Source organism: Kogia breviceps, chromosome 4, assembly GCF_026419965.1.
Source record: "Kogia breviceps isolate mKogBre1 chromosome 4, mKogBre1 haplotype 1, whole genome shotgun sequence".
NCBI lineage: Eukaryota > Metazoa > Chordata > Mammalia > Artiodactyla > Physeteridae > Kogia > Kogia breviceps.
The window spans coordinates 164,465,596-164,483,496 of record NC_081313.1 but is presented as its reverse complement, the minus strand read 5'-3'; the positions used below and the strand labels follow the sequence as shown (position 1 = coordinate 164,483,496).

Here is a 17,901-nt window from a genome sequence, read left to right as displayed (position 1 = left end):
GAACGAGAAATGGAGCTGGAGGAATTAGGCTCCCTGACTTCAGACTCTACTACAAGGCTACAGTAATCAAGACAATATGGTACTGGCACAGAAACAGAAATATAGATCAATGGAACAGGATAGAGAGCCCAGAGATAAACCCACACACATATGGTCACCTTATCTTTGATAAAGGAGGGAAGGATATACAGTGGAGAAAAGACAGCCTCTTCAATAAGTGGTGCTGGGAAAACTGGACAGCTACATGTAAAAGTATGAAATTAGAACAATCCCTAACACCACACACAAAAATAAACTCAAAATGGGTTAAAGACCTAAATGTAAGGCCAGACACTATCAAACTCTTAGAGGAAAACATAGGCAGAACACTATACGACATAAATCACAGCAAGATCCTTTTTGACCCATCTCCTAGAGAAATGGAAATAAAAACACAAATAAACAAATGGGACCTAATGAAACTTAAAAGCTTTTGCACAGCAAAGGATACCATAAACAAGACCAAAAGACAACCCTCAGAATGGGAGAAAATATTTGCAAATGAAGCAACTGACAAAGGATTAATTTCCAAAATTTATAAGCAACTCATGCAGCTCAATAACAAAAAAACAAACAACCCAATCCAAAAATGGGCAGAAGAACTAAATAGACATTTCTCCAAAGAAGATATACAGATTGCTAACAAACACATGAAAGAATGCTCAACCTCATTAATCATTAGAGAAATGCAAATCAAAACTACAATGAGATATCATCTCACACCGGTCAGATTGGCCATCATCAAAAACTCTAGAAACAATAAATGCTGGAGAAGGTGTGGAGAAAAGGGAACCCTCTTGCACTGCTGGTGGGAATGTAAATTGATACAGCCGCTATGGAGAACAGTATGGAGGTTCCTTAAAAAACTACAAATAGAACTACCATACGACCCAGCAATCCCACTACTGGGAATATACCCTGAGAAAACTATAATTCAGAAAGACTCATGTACCAAAATGTTCATTGCAGCTCTATTTACAATAGCCAGGACATGGAAGCAACCTAAGTGTCCATCAACAGATGAATGGATAAAGAAGATGTGGCACATATATACAATGGAATATTACTCAGCCATAAAAAGAAATGAAACTGAGTTATTTATAATGAGGTGGATGGACCTGGAGTCTGTCATACAGAGTGAAGTAAGTCAGAAGGAGAAAAACAAATACCGTATGCTAACACATATATATGGACTCTAAGGGAAAAAAATGTCATGAAGAGGTTAGTGGTAGGACGGGAATAAAACACAGACTTACTCGAGCATGGACTTGAGGATATGGGGAGGGGGAGGGGTGGGCTGTGACGAAGTGGGGGAGTGGCAGGGACATATATACACTATCAAATGTAAATTAGATAGCTGGTGGGAAGCTGCTGCATAGCACAGGGAGATCACCTCTGTGCTTTGTGACCGCCTGGCGGGGGTGGGATAGGGAGGGTGGGAGAGAGGGTGATGCAAGAGGGAGGAGATGTGGGAGCATGTGTGTATGTATAACTGATTTAGTTTGTTGTAAAAGGAAAACTAACACACTCTTGTAAAACAATTATACTCCAATAAAGATGTTAAAAAAAAAATAAATAAATAAATAAATAAAAAAAAAAAAAAAAAAAAAAAAAAAATTACACATGACCTGGACAATGATACACCTGGAACCAGTGAGGCATGGGCACCTGCTCTTCTTGTATGCTTATGATTCATCTCACTCATTTAATCTGTAAGCACCTTGGGAAAATACGATTTCCTCTCTTCAAGCTACTTAGTATTATACAACTCCCCTTTGTTTCTTTTTCATATGTATCTTTCTTTTTGTTACAATTTCTTTGATTCTAAGCAACTTTTCGTTATTATACAGCCTACGAAGCACCAAATGAAGTATTAAAACAGCAAACTAGAAAAGATCCATATTGTGCTTACCAACATAAGTTCCCACCAGAAGCTGACTCCAGGTAAAATTAATGATTAACCCTCTGGGCCATTTTGAGAGAGCAGGAGAATGACTGAGAGCTGGGGAGGGCTCTAGGTGGGGAGGAGTACAGAGATTGCATTCAAGTTGCATTATTATGTGAGCATTTCTAGTAAACTGCCTCAATTAAACTAGAACAGGACCTGTATCTTCAAGCATCCAGCAGTTTGTTGCGATTTGTTTTCTCATTCTAAATGAATATTCACTTTTTCACATAAGTTTGTAAGCACGATTTTGGACTCTTTTGTTATTTAAGAGGGCGAGTGTCCCTTTCTCAGAAACTGTATACGCATCAGGTCCCACAACACCTGGATCTGTCCCTTTGTCCCATATTGACTGATATTTCTTGTGATCACTCACCTTCCAGCAGTGGTCTTCTTGGGTATTCGAATGAAAATCTTATTTGTATTAATAGCAAAAACAAATATAAATTTTTAATTTTAAAGTTTTCAATGTATTTCAAAATATATTATGTGATAGGCCCTCACAATAAACTGTAATAAAGAAAAAAAAAAAAAAAAAAAAAAAAAAAAAATAAAACTACAGTTTCCTAACTCTCAATCTAAGGTGCTTTCATCATCTTGTTCAGTATACAAGTTATAACCCTATGTTTATATTTAAAATGGTTTTCTTGGGAATTCCTTGGTGGGCCAGTGGTTGAGACTCGGCACTTTCAATTCTGTGGGCCGGGGTTCAATCCCTCAGTCGGGAAACTATTGGTAAAAATCCTACAAGCCGTGTGGCACGGCTAAAAAAAGTTTTCTTATTTCTAAAGGACTCAGCAATCAATACAACTACTTAAGAAAGATAACATTATGACATACCAGGACCAGCAATTTCAACTTTTTCAATATATTCATTGTCTGGGAGGTGTTTGATAATGTTTCCAGCAATTTCCCTTGGATTAACTTTCTGTTCCTTGGTTTTGAGCATCTATAAAACATAAATGATTCATTACACAACAGGTTTCAGCAAGGTACTAGGAAATGCACAACTGACCAAGCATCCGATGCATATGACACAGACCCATCAAAAGGCAGAAAAGCAGAGACTAATGACCTTGTAAAGGGATTGATTAAAGCATCAGGCATCAAAGTGCCAGAAGGAATAAAAAAGTGCCAAAACCACAGGACCTCCATTTGAAAATGAGTTGCCAAAACTATCTAGAACTTTTTAATGAAGACTTCTAAAGTCTTTAGTTATAATGCCCGTTTCCAGGATATTCACATTCCTAATTTGCAAATATTCAGAGTTGAGTAATAAATAGCACCCTTATAAACTTAGCCCCAGCGTAGACACATAAAAATTATCTAGAAAAAAATCTGGTCTCTTTAAATGAAGCCTTTCTATTCAGCAATGAAAAGAAAGCAAAAAGTCCCAAACCAGGGGCAATAAGCTACTAACACATTAGACAATGTAGCTATTAAAAACAGGGAACTCCTCTGACTGAATATGAAATACACAAGCCCACCTCAAAGACACATCTCCATCAAATATCTGATGGGAATGCTGGTTCTAGACAGCTAACTTTTAATCCCTCAACAATAACACAAAGCCATCCTGGACACAAAAGGAGAGAAGTGCCCAAACAATACCAATTATTACCCTTAAACATTGAGAATATATATATAATTTAAATATTCAAATTAGAGCTTTTTAAAAATTAAAAACATACATTCCCTTTCTTCAAGTTTTTCAGAACTGTGGAAAATGTTTTCACTGAGGATACAATTTGCTATTATTTATGCAAATGGTAATGATAATTATAATGCTTAAGAAAATCAAATCACCAAGAATGCTTTATAATAATATAATCACCTGAGAGATACCCATAGCACTATTACATTGATAGTCCCCAAACTTGGGCTGTTGACTTGGTGTCACTATCAGTGGAGGATTTTCCAAATCTGGATAGGCAGCCTTAATGGCACAACCAAAGACCTCTTGTAGGCAACTATTGATGTTAAGCATATTTTTAGTTGGCTTGCTTCTTTCTGCTTGAAGACTCTGTAAGAAAAGAATGAAAATGTCAATAAATTCTAAATTATCATACAAAATGTTCCCAAATATTTTGTGAAACCTTGAAATGTCTTCAGAAGAACTAAAAGGTAATATACACTGATAATGTAATGCTCTCCATACCTAGGATATGCTGAGAAACATTAATAGGAAAAGTCTATCCCACAGCATCTAAGACATACATGTAAAAATGTCCTGAGTACTTTCTTTCTACAGTTATTTTATCAGAATAGAAATTAGCAATATAGAGTAAGGGGCTGATTGGATTTTTTCAGCTTCCCTAAAGCACTGAGAAAATAATACAAAATAAATCCTAAATAACTTCTTATCAAATGCCGGAACTGAAAGTTCTATGGACAAAAGAAATAAAAAAAAATATTCTCTCCATTAAAACGTTGACCCCTTCAAGGCATGAAATGAAACAGATAAAAAATATTGCTGGGTAATATTAATATATCAGAATAACAGGTTGTTTTGTCTTACTGCTATTCCCACGTTGGACTACTACTACCTCCTATTGCTCACTTTCTCTGAAGTGGAATATACTCATTTAAGATGGTGTAGAATTAATTAATTACCTCTATTATTGCACTTTTCATACCTTCTCCAAATTATCTGTCTGTATCACCAGACTTCTGATTGCAAAGAAAGTGTCCTATTTATGGCTCTACCCCTGGCACCTGTAGCATTGTACCTGCCATGTAGCAGGTCAAGATGACTGGTGACTGAACACATATGCTCATAATGGAATACAAATGAAAATGCTGCTAAAAAGTAATCACAACTTTACATCAGTCAAAATGCCAATGATGTGCAATATGAATGGCAACAATAATGAAAACTGTTATTCGAGTAGTACTGAACTGAGTACTACTGAGTAACTTGAGTCTCAAGAACTGAGTCAAGTGCTTTATTTATTTATGTGCATTATTTTACTTCATCTACATAACAAAAATTCGGTTTGTGACTACTATCATCATTTCCTTGTGGGCTAGAGATTAAGTAACTGGCCAAAGATAACAAAGGCAAGTGGCAAAGTCAGGATTCATGGTCAGTACTGCTGGAATGGAGCATTTCAAGTTCTATGCTTCCTCATCACCCTCTCTACCATATGGAAGAAATTATATTCTTTAAACTCACTAAAATACTGATTTAAATTTTTAGTTAGTCAATAATTGACTCCTCTGTGATGACACACTCAAAAAAGGGGAAGATATGCTTTTCATGATCTAAAGATTTCCAATAACAAATATTGGGTTGGCCAAAAAGTTCATTCGGGTTTCTCTTTAACATCTTAACAGAAAAACCCAAACAAACTTTTTGGCCGACACAATACTAAAGTTATTTAGATATGATCCTAAGACCCAAAACCAATTGTAGATAAATCTCAATCTATTTTTAAAGGCTGGGAATATCAGTATATATGTATGGATGTGTGTATGTTTTTGTGTGTATATATGTAAACACACGTATATGAATCCATTGTACTTGATTTCTGCACCATGCAATTAAGTATTTGTCTATAATTAAATACTTTTCCCCAACCTGTTTCATATGTGCAAGTCTTTTCTCCCCTAAAATGGTAAGTTCCATGAGGTTAAGAAATATTACATATGGTACAAACACCTTTGCTATAACTCAATATAAGCATTCTGAGACACCTCATATTATGCAAAAAAACCCAAAAACAAAAAAACAAACAACCTCCTAAAACCAGAGCTTATGAGAAAATTAGCATCAGAAGCAGATTACTCAAAATCTGTGATTTTGTAATAAGAGTACCATCACATAGCAATCTTAACATTGTCACTGGTGAAAAACGTACCCATAATTCTAATAAGTACTAAATAAATATAAGACTTAATCTTGGGGGGTGGGGGGAGAGAGCTCAGCGGGAGGGGGTATAAGGAAGAGTTGAGGCTGTTGAGTTAATGAAAACAAGGGCAAAAATGCCTCTGAGACAACCATCCAACACGTGTTTCTAACTCAGAGCATGTGGCCAAAGTGAGCCAGAGGAAGAAGGTAGGGAGAATGGGCATCCCTCACTGTTTATTCTTCTGTGGCTTGCTGTTCTCTGTTGTGTACCTTGTATTCAGTGCTGTTACTCAGTAGGGCAAAGTATCTATGAAAGAACCAATATGCCTTCCACATTACACTGACAGAATTCTCCTAATGTACAATTAGAGCTAGTTCCCATTATGAAAATGTGTATCAGAATACATTGTACTTCCTTTTGTATCTTTTCCCTCCTAGACTCTAGCACATATTAGGCATCTAACAATACCTCTGAATTGAAATAAATGTAATAGGGAAATGAGTAGAAATAAGTGCAGAATGAATGAGGTAATCAGAAAGGTGAGATATTTTGGGGGCAATTCCATGGAAAAGGAATTTTGTGATTTTAGAAGACTCAAAGCTGTTTTAAGCAGAAAAGATCACAGTAAGTAATAAAAAAGACTTCACGGGAGTGGGGCAGGCAGAGTCTAAGATGAATAAATGGGGTAAGCTTTGGAAAAAAGGTATAATGCCAGTGCAGCCTGCCTGAAAGTAGTACACACACAGGAGAACAATTATGGGAGTGAAGTCATCCTCTAGGATGTGTCATCAGCAGATCTGAAAGGCAGGCCAAGAAATTAAAACCCCAACAGAAGCAAGCTCACTATGTTGACAAAACTTATAAACACTGTTAGATCATGAAGTCATTAAATAACCAGTACAACACAAGTTTCATGGAAAAAAAAGTTCTGAAATACTAAGTGGAAAAAAAAAATATATATATATATGACGTTGTAAAATACGAAAGTAAAACTGTACAATAACCAACTTAAAGCAGAGAAGGGCTGTGGGTGTATTTAAAAATATTTCCATTTGATAGAAGCACTTATGTAAAATTAAGGTGGCCAAACACTTAGTATGATGAAACATTTCAAAGGGCCCTAGAAGGACAAGCGCAATTTCTCCATTATCTGCACCAACAACTTAGTCCTAACTTGTCTCATGCAGGGAGAAAGGACAGGGTTTCTTCACTCGTTTTTCCAAATTCCTCAGGGCATGCTTTCAGAATCTTCGATAACAAGGATTTTTTAAAAAGACACAATAATTTAAATTGTAGAATGATATCAGAACCCAGAGTACTCACCTTTTGAAGGATATTCAGCCGATACTTTAATTTTAAATTTTCTTCCCGCAACTGTTCCAAATTTGAAGAAGCTTCTGAACAGCTGCGGTTTTTCAACCGATCAATTTCAGCAGTCAGAAACGTAATCTCCTTCTCCTAGGAAAGAAAAGCCACTTTGTTCGGTCCATCAAGACTGATGACTCCCACGACGTGATAAATTGTACCACAGGCTTACTTCCTCCTTTCCCCTCCTCTCCACCTGGATATGGCAGAGGTGATGGGAATGAAGGAGTTTCCTTTGGATAAGCTGTGATTTTTCTTCCTTGAGGTTTTTGATGACATTAGGATATTATCCTTGATAAGAAAAAATGAAGCATGTGTGTGGGCGGGGAGAAACAGGAGTGTTAAGCATGCAAGGGGATAAGCTTCAGATCGCTTGTTTCTTTTTTTGGCTCAAGTGCCACCCCTTCCGCCTTTTCTGAGACAAAAGAATTTTCCCAATTTTTCCTCTCTTTGTTTCCAGGGTCGTAGGTCCTACACTAGATGTTCTCCTCCAACTAAAGACATGTCCAGTCAAAAGAAAAACAAACTTCCAAACTAACTGCATTACTAAGGGAGGCACGCCCTCACTTTAACTGTCAGATTGTCTGCCTGGACATAACTACAGCCGAAAACATTGCCATAAATGAGCATACATTATCTTCCAGGAACTGAGCTAACACTTTTCAGAAATTATCTCTATTATTCTTATCACAACCCAGCGAGAGGGTACTTACAGCCCCACACAGACAAAGACCATGCGAGGAGAGCAGTAAAGAACGTGCCAATCTACCTGACCAACTTGTATTGTTGTGAGGAATTTAACATAAAGCAGTTCCTGTGATGAGATAACACTGCGTAACCTACTTTCCCATCACCCCTCCTACCCCTCCCCACCTGGGCCTAGAGTAAGGAAACTGTCACTTTTTGACAAACTATGACAGTTCTTCCCCCCACGAATACTGAGGGCAAGAGAGCAAACTCCAGCTTGATACTGAACCACTGCACGGGCTTTTCAGAATTCCTCTTGCTCAGCCGCACGGCGAGAACGGTGGCTGAGCTGCAAACAGGACCCAGGGCCCCTCTGCTTGGTCTCGCGTGCAAACAGGACCCAGGGCCCCTCTGCCTGGTCCCGCGCTTCCACCAAGAGCGCGCGCGTGTTCGGGAAAAGACGAGCACTGCTCGAGGCTGTACTCAACACGCCAGGCTCCAGCCCCCGCCCCCCGCGGACACACTGGCTTGGGGAAGTCAGAGAGAGGGGGACACTCGCTGAACGTCACCGTCACCCGGGCCTGGAAACCACGGGTTCTTCCTCTCCCACCTCTGGGAGAGCGTTCCTGGGAGGGTATTAGCTTCCGAGGCAGCGCAGGCCGCTCCCCGCCTCACTGCCGTCGCTTCATTGCTGCCCGGGCGGGAGCCGGGCCCCGGCGCCTCCCTTCCAAACCTTCCCACCAGACCCACGCGGCTCCACCTGCTGCAGCAGCCGCGCAGAGCAATGAGCAACCAGGCCGTCCATCCTCTCGTCAGCGCCTTACCCACCAAGCCGCCGGAAGCGGAAGCGGCAAGCCCCGCCCGGAAGCGGAACCCCGCTCCCTCTGCCCTTCCCAGCCCCGCCTAGCCGTCTCGTGGGTGACGCCTCTGCTGCCCCCTGGTGAAATCCAGGAGACACTGCGGGGAGAACCGCGGGAATTTTCTGCCAGGATTGTGGGGGCTGCAGCTTTTAGATTCTGATGTTGGGACGAGGGCAAAGGATTTGAGGGGAATCGGACCAGAGCTGCTCTGTGCTCGACTGACTTGGACAGAGGCACTTACCTAAAGCCTTTGTCTCTCAAGGGCTTCATTTAACCACTCCGTGAAATGGGTAGAGAACTAACAAAATCCATTAATTTATTCAACAGCATTTATTATGCACATTAATATGCCAGCACTATGCCAGGCGCTGGAACACAGCTGGAAACAAGTCCGGCAAGGTCCTCACTTTCATGGAGGTTACATTTTAGAGGGAATAGATATACCAGACAAGAAAGTAAATAAGTTAAGAATCCGCCTACCAATGCAGGGGACACAGGTTCGAGCCCTGGGCTGGGAAGATCCCACATGCCGCGGAGCAAATAAGCCCGTGCGCCACAAGTACTGAGCCTGCACTCTAGAGCCCAAGAGCCACAACTACTGAGCCCACGCACCTACAGCCCGTGCTCTGCAACAAGAAAAGTCACTGCAATGAGAAGCCTGGGCACTGCAACGAAGAGTGGCCCCTGCTCACTGCAACTAGAGAAAGCCCGTGTGCAGCAACAAAGACCCAACTCAGCCATAAATAAATAAAGTTTAAAAAAAAGTAAATAACAATCTTGAGGGTTTTGTTTTTTAATTTTTGGTTGTGTTGGGTCTTCATTGCAGTGCACCGGTTTCTCAATGTCCTGGCTTCTCTTGTTATGGAGCACAGGCTCTAGGCACACGGGCTCAGTGCTTGTGGCTCGTGGGCACAGTAGTTGTGGCTCATGGGCTCTAGAGTGCAGGCTCAGTAGTTGTGGCTCACTGGCTTAGTTGCTCCCTGGCATGTGGGATCTTCCCGGCCCAGGGCTCGAACCTGTGTCCTCTGCATTGGCAGCTGGATTCTTTTTTTTTTTTTTTTTTCCGGTATGCGGGCCTCTCACTGTTGTGGCCTCTCCCGTTGCGGAGCACAGGCTCCGGATGCGCAGGCCTAGCGGCCATGGCTCACGGGCTCAGTTGCTCCGCAGCATGTGGGATCTTCCCGGACCAGGGTACGAACCCGTGTCTCCCGCATCGGCAGGCGGATTCTCAACCACTGCGCCACCAGGGAAGCCCTGGCAGGTGGATTCTTAACCACTGTGCCACCAAGGAAACCCCTCAATGAGTTTTAATTGCCAGGAAGGTAATGTGGTAGAGTCACTTGGGTCAGAGAAGGTCTCTCTGAGCAGGTAACATTTGAACTAAAATTTTAAACAGCTAATCTGGGATGTAAGTTCTGAGAAGACAGAGATGTTAACTGTCTTGTTCACTCTTCCCTGGATCCCCAGTGCTTCAAACAGTGGTCTCTAAACTTTTTTGCTCTGTGGCCCATGAATGAATTTTTAAAATTCTTACTATAGTCTACAGGCTTTTTAAAGTTGACATCTGAAACCTCTTGCAACAAATTGAAATAGTGGTAATGAACTATTTTCTGGCATCTTGTTTCTTTTGTAAGTGCTGTTAATGTATTTTCATCAAAACCATGGAGTAGTGAATTTAGCTCATACAATTTATGGAAAATGTTTACCATATTGATTAATTGGCAAAGCCAGTTCTCTTTGTCAAGTCAAATAATTCATATCATTTTTACCTATTTTTTTTATTTTTGAAGTTTGCTTTTATTTTTAAGCCAAACACAAGTGTTAATATATGTCCCTGTGGCACGTTTTTACTTCTCTAAGAGGGAAAGATGGATGGAGGGAAGGATGAGTTGGTGAATGGACAAATCAATGGACAGATAGATGTCCCACCTTTGGGCCTTTGAAACAAAGCAGGAAAAAGGGTCATCTTTTTAGTAAGTTTCCTTTGCTTGGTGCTAAAGGGGTTACCCTCGGGGGAAATTCTTGAATTGTAGAGAAGCAAAATCTCCCACCTCAAAATGTGTCTCTTTGGTGTGAGGATTATTTTAGGCTGATTATTTTTATGAAACAGAAGATTCGGGAAGTCTTTCTTTTCACCTCTCCCTTAGCGGCCTAAAGAATTTAGATAAAGGGCCTGTTCCTGGAATAGAGCTATCACCAGCGATATCTGCAAAGAATGTGGGCTAGGTGTACTGGGGGAAACTTGGCAGGGCCTAGAGATCAGAGTCCACTCTTGTCTCCAACTTTTATTTACCCAACACTTGCTTTTCCATCTCTATGTGAATTGCCTTCATCCCCTTGGAAGTCCCAAACCACTACCCCCAATGCCCTCTTTTGTCTTTAGCTGAAGATGGTATTTAAGGTGGTGGCCTGGGCCATTTGGGGAGTTCCTCATTTCTCCTGAGTTTTTCCCATGTATACATACTATTAAAATTTTCTGTGATTTCTCCTGCTAACCTGTCTCATGTCAATTTAATCCTTAGACCAGGCAGCCCGAAAAACCTAGAGGGTAGGGGAAAACCTCTTCCTCCCTGACAAAGTATGCCTTGTTCAGTTCCTGTTAGTTTACACCCAGGGCAGCGGGAGGGGTGTTATGCCTTTCTCTGTGGAAAGCAAGATATAAAAAGAGAGCTGGATAACTGAATTTGTGGGCAAAGAAATTTTAGGAAAGAGTATACAAAAATTCACCATCTGTAAATGGATACTTCTCAGGTATCCAGGCCCTAAGCCCCCTTAGAATGTCTTCCTACACTCTGAGGTGCATATCACCCAGTTCATTACAAGACATTGGTAAAAAACTGTTCCTTAATGCAACGAATAGGAGGGTTGTGGATGTAAAATGTTGCCTGCTGTATCAGCAAAGGATGTTGCAGCCATCAAGCCATCACATTACAGCCCCCCAGCCAGTGAACCCCAGGGGAAGTCAGGATGGAGACAAACAGGCTGCCCACTGCCAAGCCCTAAGCCACTGCAGCAACCCCCAGCTGTGCACCCTGAGGGGATTCAGGATTGAAAAAAAGCAGGATACTTGTCCTAGATAGTTAAGGTGCATATCAAAGGAATGATTTCAATGAGCCCAGACTCTTGCATCCTCCCATGTATAGAAAAGTACTAACTTCATTAATTTGAGATATCTAGTTTTCTGTAACAGTGGTCTTTCGATGTTCTGACTACCTGGTCTTTGTTACAAAAACTCCTATATACCCTGGCTGCCCCCTTACCTCTTGGGAGCAGTCCCTCAGAGCTAACTGAGAGGCTGTATCCCAGGTTTAAGTCCTCAGGGGATTTTGGTGGGTTTTTTTTCTTTTTAATTTTTTCCTCCTGTTTCAGTTTCAAATAATTCAAAGAATTATAGGACTAGAGGCTTTAAATAAGCTACAATTAGCAGAGCATTTAAAATTTTTTAAAAAAAATTTTTATAAGCAGGTTCTTATTAGTTATCTATTTTATACATATTAGTGTATACATGTCAATCCAAATCTCCCAATTCATCACCCCCCCACCCCCGCTTTCCCCCCTTGGTGTCCATACGTTTGTTCTCTACGTCTGTGTCTATTTCTGCCTTGCAAACTGGTTAATCTGTACCATTTTTCTAGATTCCACATATATGCGTTAATGTACAAAATTTGTTCTTCTCCTTCTGAAAGTCCTCAGTTTTGTCTGCCAAAGAAACCCATAATTCTCAGCTTTTAGTTTTAGGTTGTGTGGGTTTTTTTGTCTTCAGTCAACAGGGTTCTAGACAGAGAGGACAGCAAATGCAAGTGGTCTGAGACAGGAGTTAAGTTTACTCGAAAGCAGAAAGGAGGGGAATTGGGTGTGAGCTGAGATGGAAAGATTGGCAAAAGCAAAGCATATTAAGAATTTGTAAGTGAAGGCAGGGGGGTTTCATTTTATTCTAAGCACAATATGAACCATTGGATAGCGTAGCAGAGAAGTCTAATTTTTGTTTTTCAAAAGGAAGGTGTTACAGGCCAAATTGTATTCTCCCTCAATTCATGTCAAAGTTCTAACCCCTAGTGCCTCAGAATGTGGCTGTATTTGGAAGTAGGGTCTTTAAAGTTGGAATTAATTTAAAATGATGTCATGAGAGTGAGGCCTAATCCAATATGTTCGGTGTCCTTATGCGATAGGACACACACACACACACACACACACACACACACACACACACACACACGGAAGACCATGTGTAGACATAGTGAGAAAACTGCCGTCTACAAACCAAGGTGAAAGGCCGCAGAAATAACCAACCTTGCCTGCCAACACTTTGATTTCAGACTTCTAGCCTCCAGGACTCTGAGAAAATAAATTTCTGTTGGCTAAGCCTCACCGACAACCCAGCCCCAGTTTGGCAGATTGTTACAGCATCACTAGAAAACTAATATGGGAGGCTTTGGAAGTGGTCCAGGTGAGGGATAATGAACCAAAGTGGTAACAGGAAAAAAAAAATGGATAGATTCATGATGGGTTTTTTTTGTTTGTTTGTTTTTTGTGTGTGCAGTACACGGGCCTCTCACCACTGTGGCCTCTCCCGTTGCGGAGCACAGGCTCCGGACGCGCAGGCTCAGCGGCCATGGCTCACGGGCCCAGCCGCTCCGCGGCATGTGGGATCTTCCAGGACCGGGGCACCAACCCGTGTCCCCGGCATCGGCAGGCGGACTCTCAACCACTGTGCCACCAGGGAAGCCCTATGATGTATTTTGGAGGTAGAACTGACAGAACTTGCTCTTGGACTAGGAATCCAAAAATGAAGATACAGGGTATGAGAAATGATAAGCTAAGTCTGTCCAGAAAGAAATGAAGAATGGTATGGGGAAGGAAAAGATTATTGGATCTTTGAATTTTCCTCCCAGTAACAAAGTTTAATGACCCAGGACCAAACATACTTCCTATTTCCATAGGGAATTCATGTTTACTTCAACTATTGTATTGTAAATGCTGTTAACAGTTCTTAATTTTTCAAATCAACTCATAACAGGAAGCTGGATGATCATTATAGAGAAGAATGTAAATGTGATACTCTGTTTTAAACTACATAAAAAATAATGATGTAACTAACAAAAATTAGGAGGTGTTGCTGAGAAGAAAGGGAAAGTATGTGGCACAATCTCCTCATGTTTATGGCAGGGAGGGGACAGATCTTGCCTGCAGACAATGAACAAGGAATAAAGGTCAATTATTTAAGTGAAAACCACCAGATTAACAATTATTAACTGTAGATTCCAGAGCATGGGGGTGTCTTATTTTATATCTTACATCTTTCTGTAGCATTTGAGGGTTTTTTTAACCATGTGTATTAATTACATGGTAACTGAAAACAAATTCTAAAGTGAAAATTTTTTTAACCATGTGTATTAATTACATAGTAACTGAAAACAAATTCTAAAGTGAAAAAAATTGCACAGCAAGCTCCCATACTGAGGCTCTTAGGTGAGGGCAGGCCCCCTTTCTTATCCTCCTGCTTACAATGAGAACTGCCTCAAGCACAGAGTGACTTCTGGGCAGAGGGGGAGGGGACCAAGACAAAGTCCTGACCTAATAGGAGACGGGTCCTCCCCATGCTGAAAACCTCTTCTTGTCCCCTCCCTGCTGTCAGAGAGATGGTGGGGAGGCCACCCAGGGTCCTAGGGTCCCTGGCCCTCATCATTCCCACTTGTCCAGCACCTGGATCCAGTGTCACACCAGCCTTAGTCTTTATATGAAGGCATCTGACTGTGTGTAAATGCAAGAACTTGGCAACAACATAAATATCCATCAATTAATTCATGGTACCTTCATTTAGTGGAATCTATATGGTTATTAAAAAGAATGAACTAGAATAGCTCAAGATGGTGCAGTAGGAAGACGTGTGCTCAGCCCCGTCTTACGAGAACACCAGGATCACAACTAACTGCTGAACAACCATCGACAGAAAAACGCTGGAACCTACCAAAAAAGATACCCCACATCCAAAGACAAGGGAGAAGCCACAATGAGATGGTAGGAGGGGAGCAACTGCAATAAAATCAAATCCCATACCCACCGGGTGGCCGAACCACAAACTGGAAAACAATTATACCACAGAAACTCTCCCACAGGAGTGAAAGTTCTGAGCCCCATGTCAGCCTTCCCAGCCTGGGGGTCTGGCAATGGGAGGAGGAGTCCTCAGAGAAGCTCTCTTTGAAAAGCAGTGGGACTTGATTGCAGGACTTCCACAGGACCTGGGGAAATAGAAACTCCACTCTTGGGAGGGCACACACAAAGTCTTGTGTCCACCAGGACCCAGGGGAGAAAAGCAGTGACTCCATTAGAGACTGGGCCAGACCTACCTGCTAGCATTGGAGGGTCTCCTGCAGAGGCAGGGGGTCGCTGTGGCTCACTGTGGGGACAAAGACACCGGCAGCAGCAGTTCTCAGAAGTACTTATTGGCATGAGCCCTCCCAGAGGCTATTAGCTCCATCAAACAACCTGTAGGCTCCAGTGCTGTGTTGCCTCAGACCAAACAACCAAGAGTGAGGGAACACAGCCCCAGCCATCAGTAGACAAGTGGATTAAAGTCTTACTGAGCACAGCCCTGCCCATCAGAGGGGAAAAACCCAGCTCTGCCCACCACCAATCCCTCCCATCAGGAAGCTTGCAAAGCCTCTTAGATAGCCTCATCCACTAGAGGGCAGACAGCAGAAGCAAGAAGAACTATAATCCTACAGCCTGTGGAAGGAAAACCACAATCATAGAAAGTTAGATGAAATGAAAGAGCAGAGGATTATGTTTCAACCTCCAGATGAAGTAACAGGATAAAACCCCAGAAAAACAACTAAGTGAAGTGGAAATAGGCAATCTTTCAGAAAAAGAATTCAAAGTAATGATAGTAAAGATGATCCAGGATCTCAGAAAAAGAATGGAGGCAAGGATCTAGAAGATGAAAGAAATGTTTAACAAAGACCTAGAACTAAAGAACAAATAAACAGAGATGAACAATACAATAACTGAAATGAAAAATGCACTAGAAGGAATCAATATCAGAATAAATGAGGCAGAAGAATGGATAAGTGAGCTAGAAGATGGAATGGTGCAAATCACTGCTGTGGAACAGAATAAAGAAAAAATAATGAAAAGAAATGAAGACAGTCTAAGAGACCTCTGGGACAGCATTAAATGCACCAACGTTCACATTATAGGGGTCCCAAAAGGAGAAGAGAGAGAGAAAAGCTGAAAAGGTCCCTAACATGGGAAAGGAAACAGTCATCCAAGTCCAGGAAATGTAGAGAGTCCCAGGCAGGATAAACCCAAGGAGGAACACACCGAGACACATAGTAATCAAACTGACAAAAATGAAAGACAAAGAAAAAATATTAAAAGCAACATGGGAAAAAATGATAAATAACATACAAGGGAACTCCCATAAGGTTATCAGCTGATTTCTCAGCAGAATCTCTGCAGGCCAGAAGGGAGTGGCATGATACGTTTAAAGTGATGAAAGGGAAGAGCGTAACCAAGAATACTCTACCCAGCAAGGCTCTCATTAAGATTTGATGAAGAAATCAAAAGCTTTACAGATAAGCCAAAGCTAAGAGAATTCTGCACCACCAGACCAGCTTTGCAACAAATGCTAAAGGCACTCCCCTAGGCAGGAAAGAGACCAGCAACTTAAAATGACCTGGTACATATATAGTCTGCTATATCAAGACCTCATGGGAACAGCAAACACAAAAACTACAATAGATACACAAACAAAAAAGAAAAAATAACCCAAACACAATACTAGAGTTAGTCATCAAAAAACAAGAGAAGAGAACAAAAGAGGAAGGGAAGAAAAAAGACTTAAAAAATCAACCCAAAGCTTCCCTGGTGGCACAGTGGTTGAGAGTCCGCCTGCCGATTCGGGGGACACGGGTTTGTGCCCTGGTCTGGGAGGATCCCGCGTGCCATGGAGTGGCTGGGCCCATGAGCCGTGGCCGCTGGGCCTGCGTATCCAGAGCCTGTGCTCCATGACGGGAGAGGCCACAGCGGTGAGAGGGCCCGCATACCACAAAAAATTAAAAAAAAACCCAAAACAATTAAGAAAATGGCAATAGGAACATACATATCAATAATTATCTTAAATGTAAATGGATTAAATTCTACAACCAAAAGACTAGACTGGCTGAATGGATACAAAAACAAGACCCATATATATGCTGTCTACAAGAGACCCCCTTGGGAATCTAGGGACACATACAGACTGAAAGTGAGGGGATGGAAGAAGGTATTCCATGCAAATGGAAATCCAAAGAAAGCTGGAGTAGCAATACTCATATCAGACAAAACATACTTTAAAATAAAGACTGCAGGGCTTCCCTGGCGGTGCAGTTGTTGAGAGTCCGCCTGCCGATGTAGGGGACACGGGTTCATGCCCCGGTCCAGGAAGATCCCACATGCCGCGGAGCGGCTGGGTCTGTGAGCCATGGCCGCTGAGCCTACATGTCCGGAGACTGTGCTCTGCAACGGGAGAGGCCACAACAGTGAGAGGCCCGCGTACCACACACACAAAAAAGAAAAGACTGTTATAAGAGACAAAGAAGGACACTACATAATGATCAAGGGATCAAGCCAAGAAGAAGATATAACAACTGCAAATATATATTTACCCAACAGAGGAACACCTCAATATATAAGGCAAATACTAACAGCCATAAAGGGAGAAACTGACAGTAACACAATAATAGTGGGGGACTTTAACACCCCACTTTCATCAATGGATGGATCATCCAGAGAGAAAATCAATAAGGAAACACAGGCCTTAAATGACATATTAGACCAGATGGACTTAACTGATATTTATAAAGCATTCCATACAAAAGCAGCAGAATACACATTCTTCTCAAGTGCACATGGAATATTCTCCAGGACTGACCACATGCTGGGCCACAAAGCAAGACTTGGTAAATTTAAGAAAACTGAAATCATATCAAGCATCTTTTCCAACCACAACACTTATGAGATTAGAAATCAACTACAAGAAAAAAACTGCAAAAAACACAAACACGTGGAGACTAAACACTATGCTACTAAATAACCAATGGATCACTGAAGAAATCAAAGAGGAAATAAAAAAATACCAAGAGACAAATGAAAATGAAAGCACAATGATCCAAAA

General features: G+C 41.5%; 1 protein-coding gene across 2 annotated transcripts in view; it reads right to left on the bottom strand.

Moving 5' to 3' along the window:
* The window catches only part of RARS1 (arginyl-tRNA synthetase 1), a 37,662-nt gene extending 28,889 nt beyond the window's left edge, over positions 1-8,773 (bottom strand). Inside the window, exons 1-4 of one of the 2 annotated variants that reach the window (XM_059063077.2) lie at positions 8,648-8,773; positions 7,159-7,293; positions 3,819-4,007; positions 2,825-2,933 (exon numbers count right to left, since the gene is read on the bottom strand). In XM_059063077.2, the coding sequence (XP_058919060.1) occupies positions 2,825-2,933; positions 3,819-4,007; positions 7,159-7,293; positions 8,648-8,692 (478 nt within the window). In that variant the 5' untranslated portion in view covers positions 8,693-8,773. Of the gene's footprint in view, positions 1-2,824; positions 2,934-3,818; positions 4,008-7,158; positions 7,294-8,497 lie in introns of both variants that reach the window. The other variant, XM_067032291.1, reaches the window with a different exon arrangement.
* Positions 8,774-17,901: the final 9,128 nt, after the last annotated feature.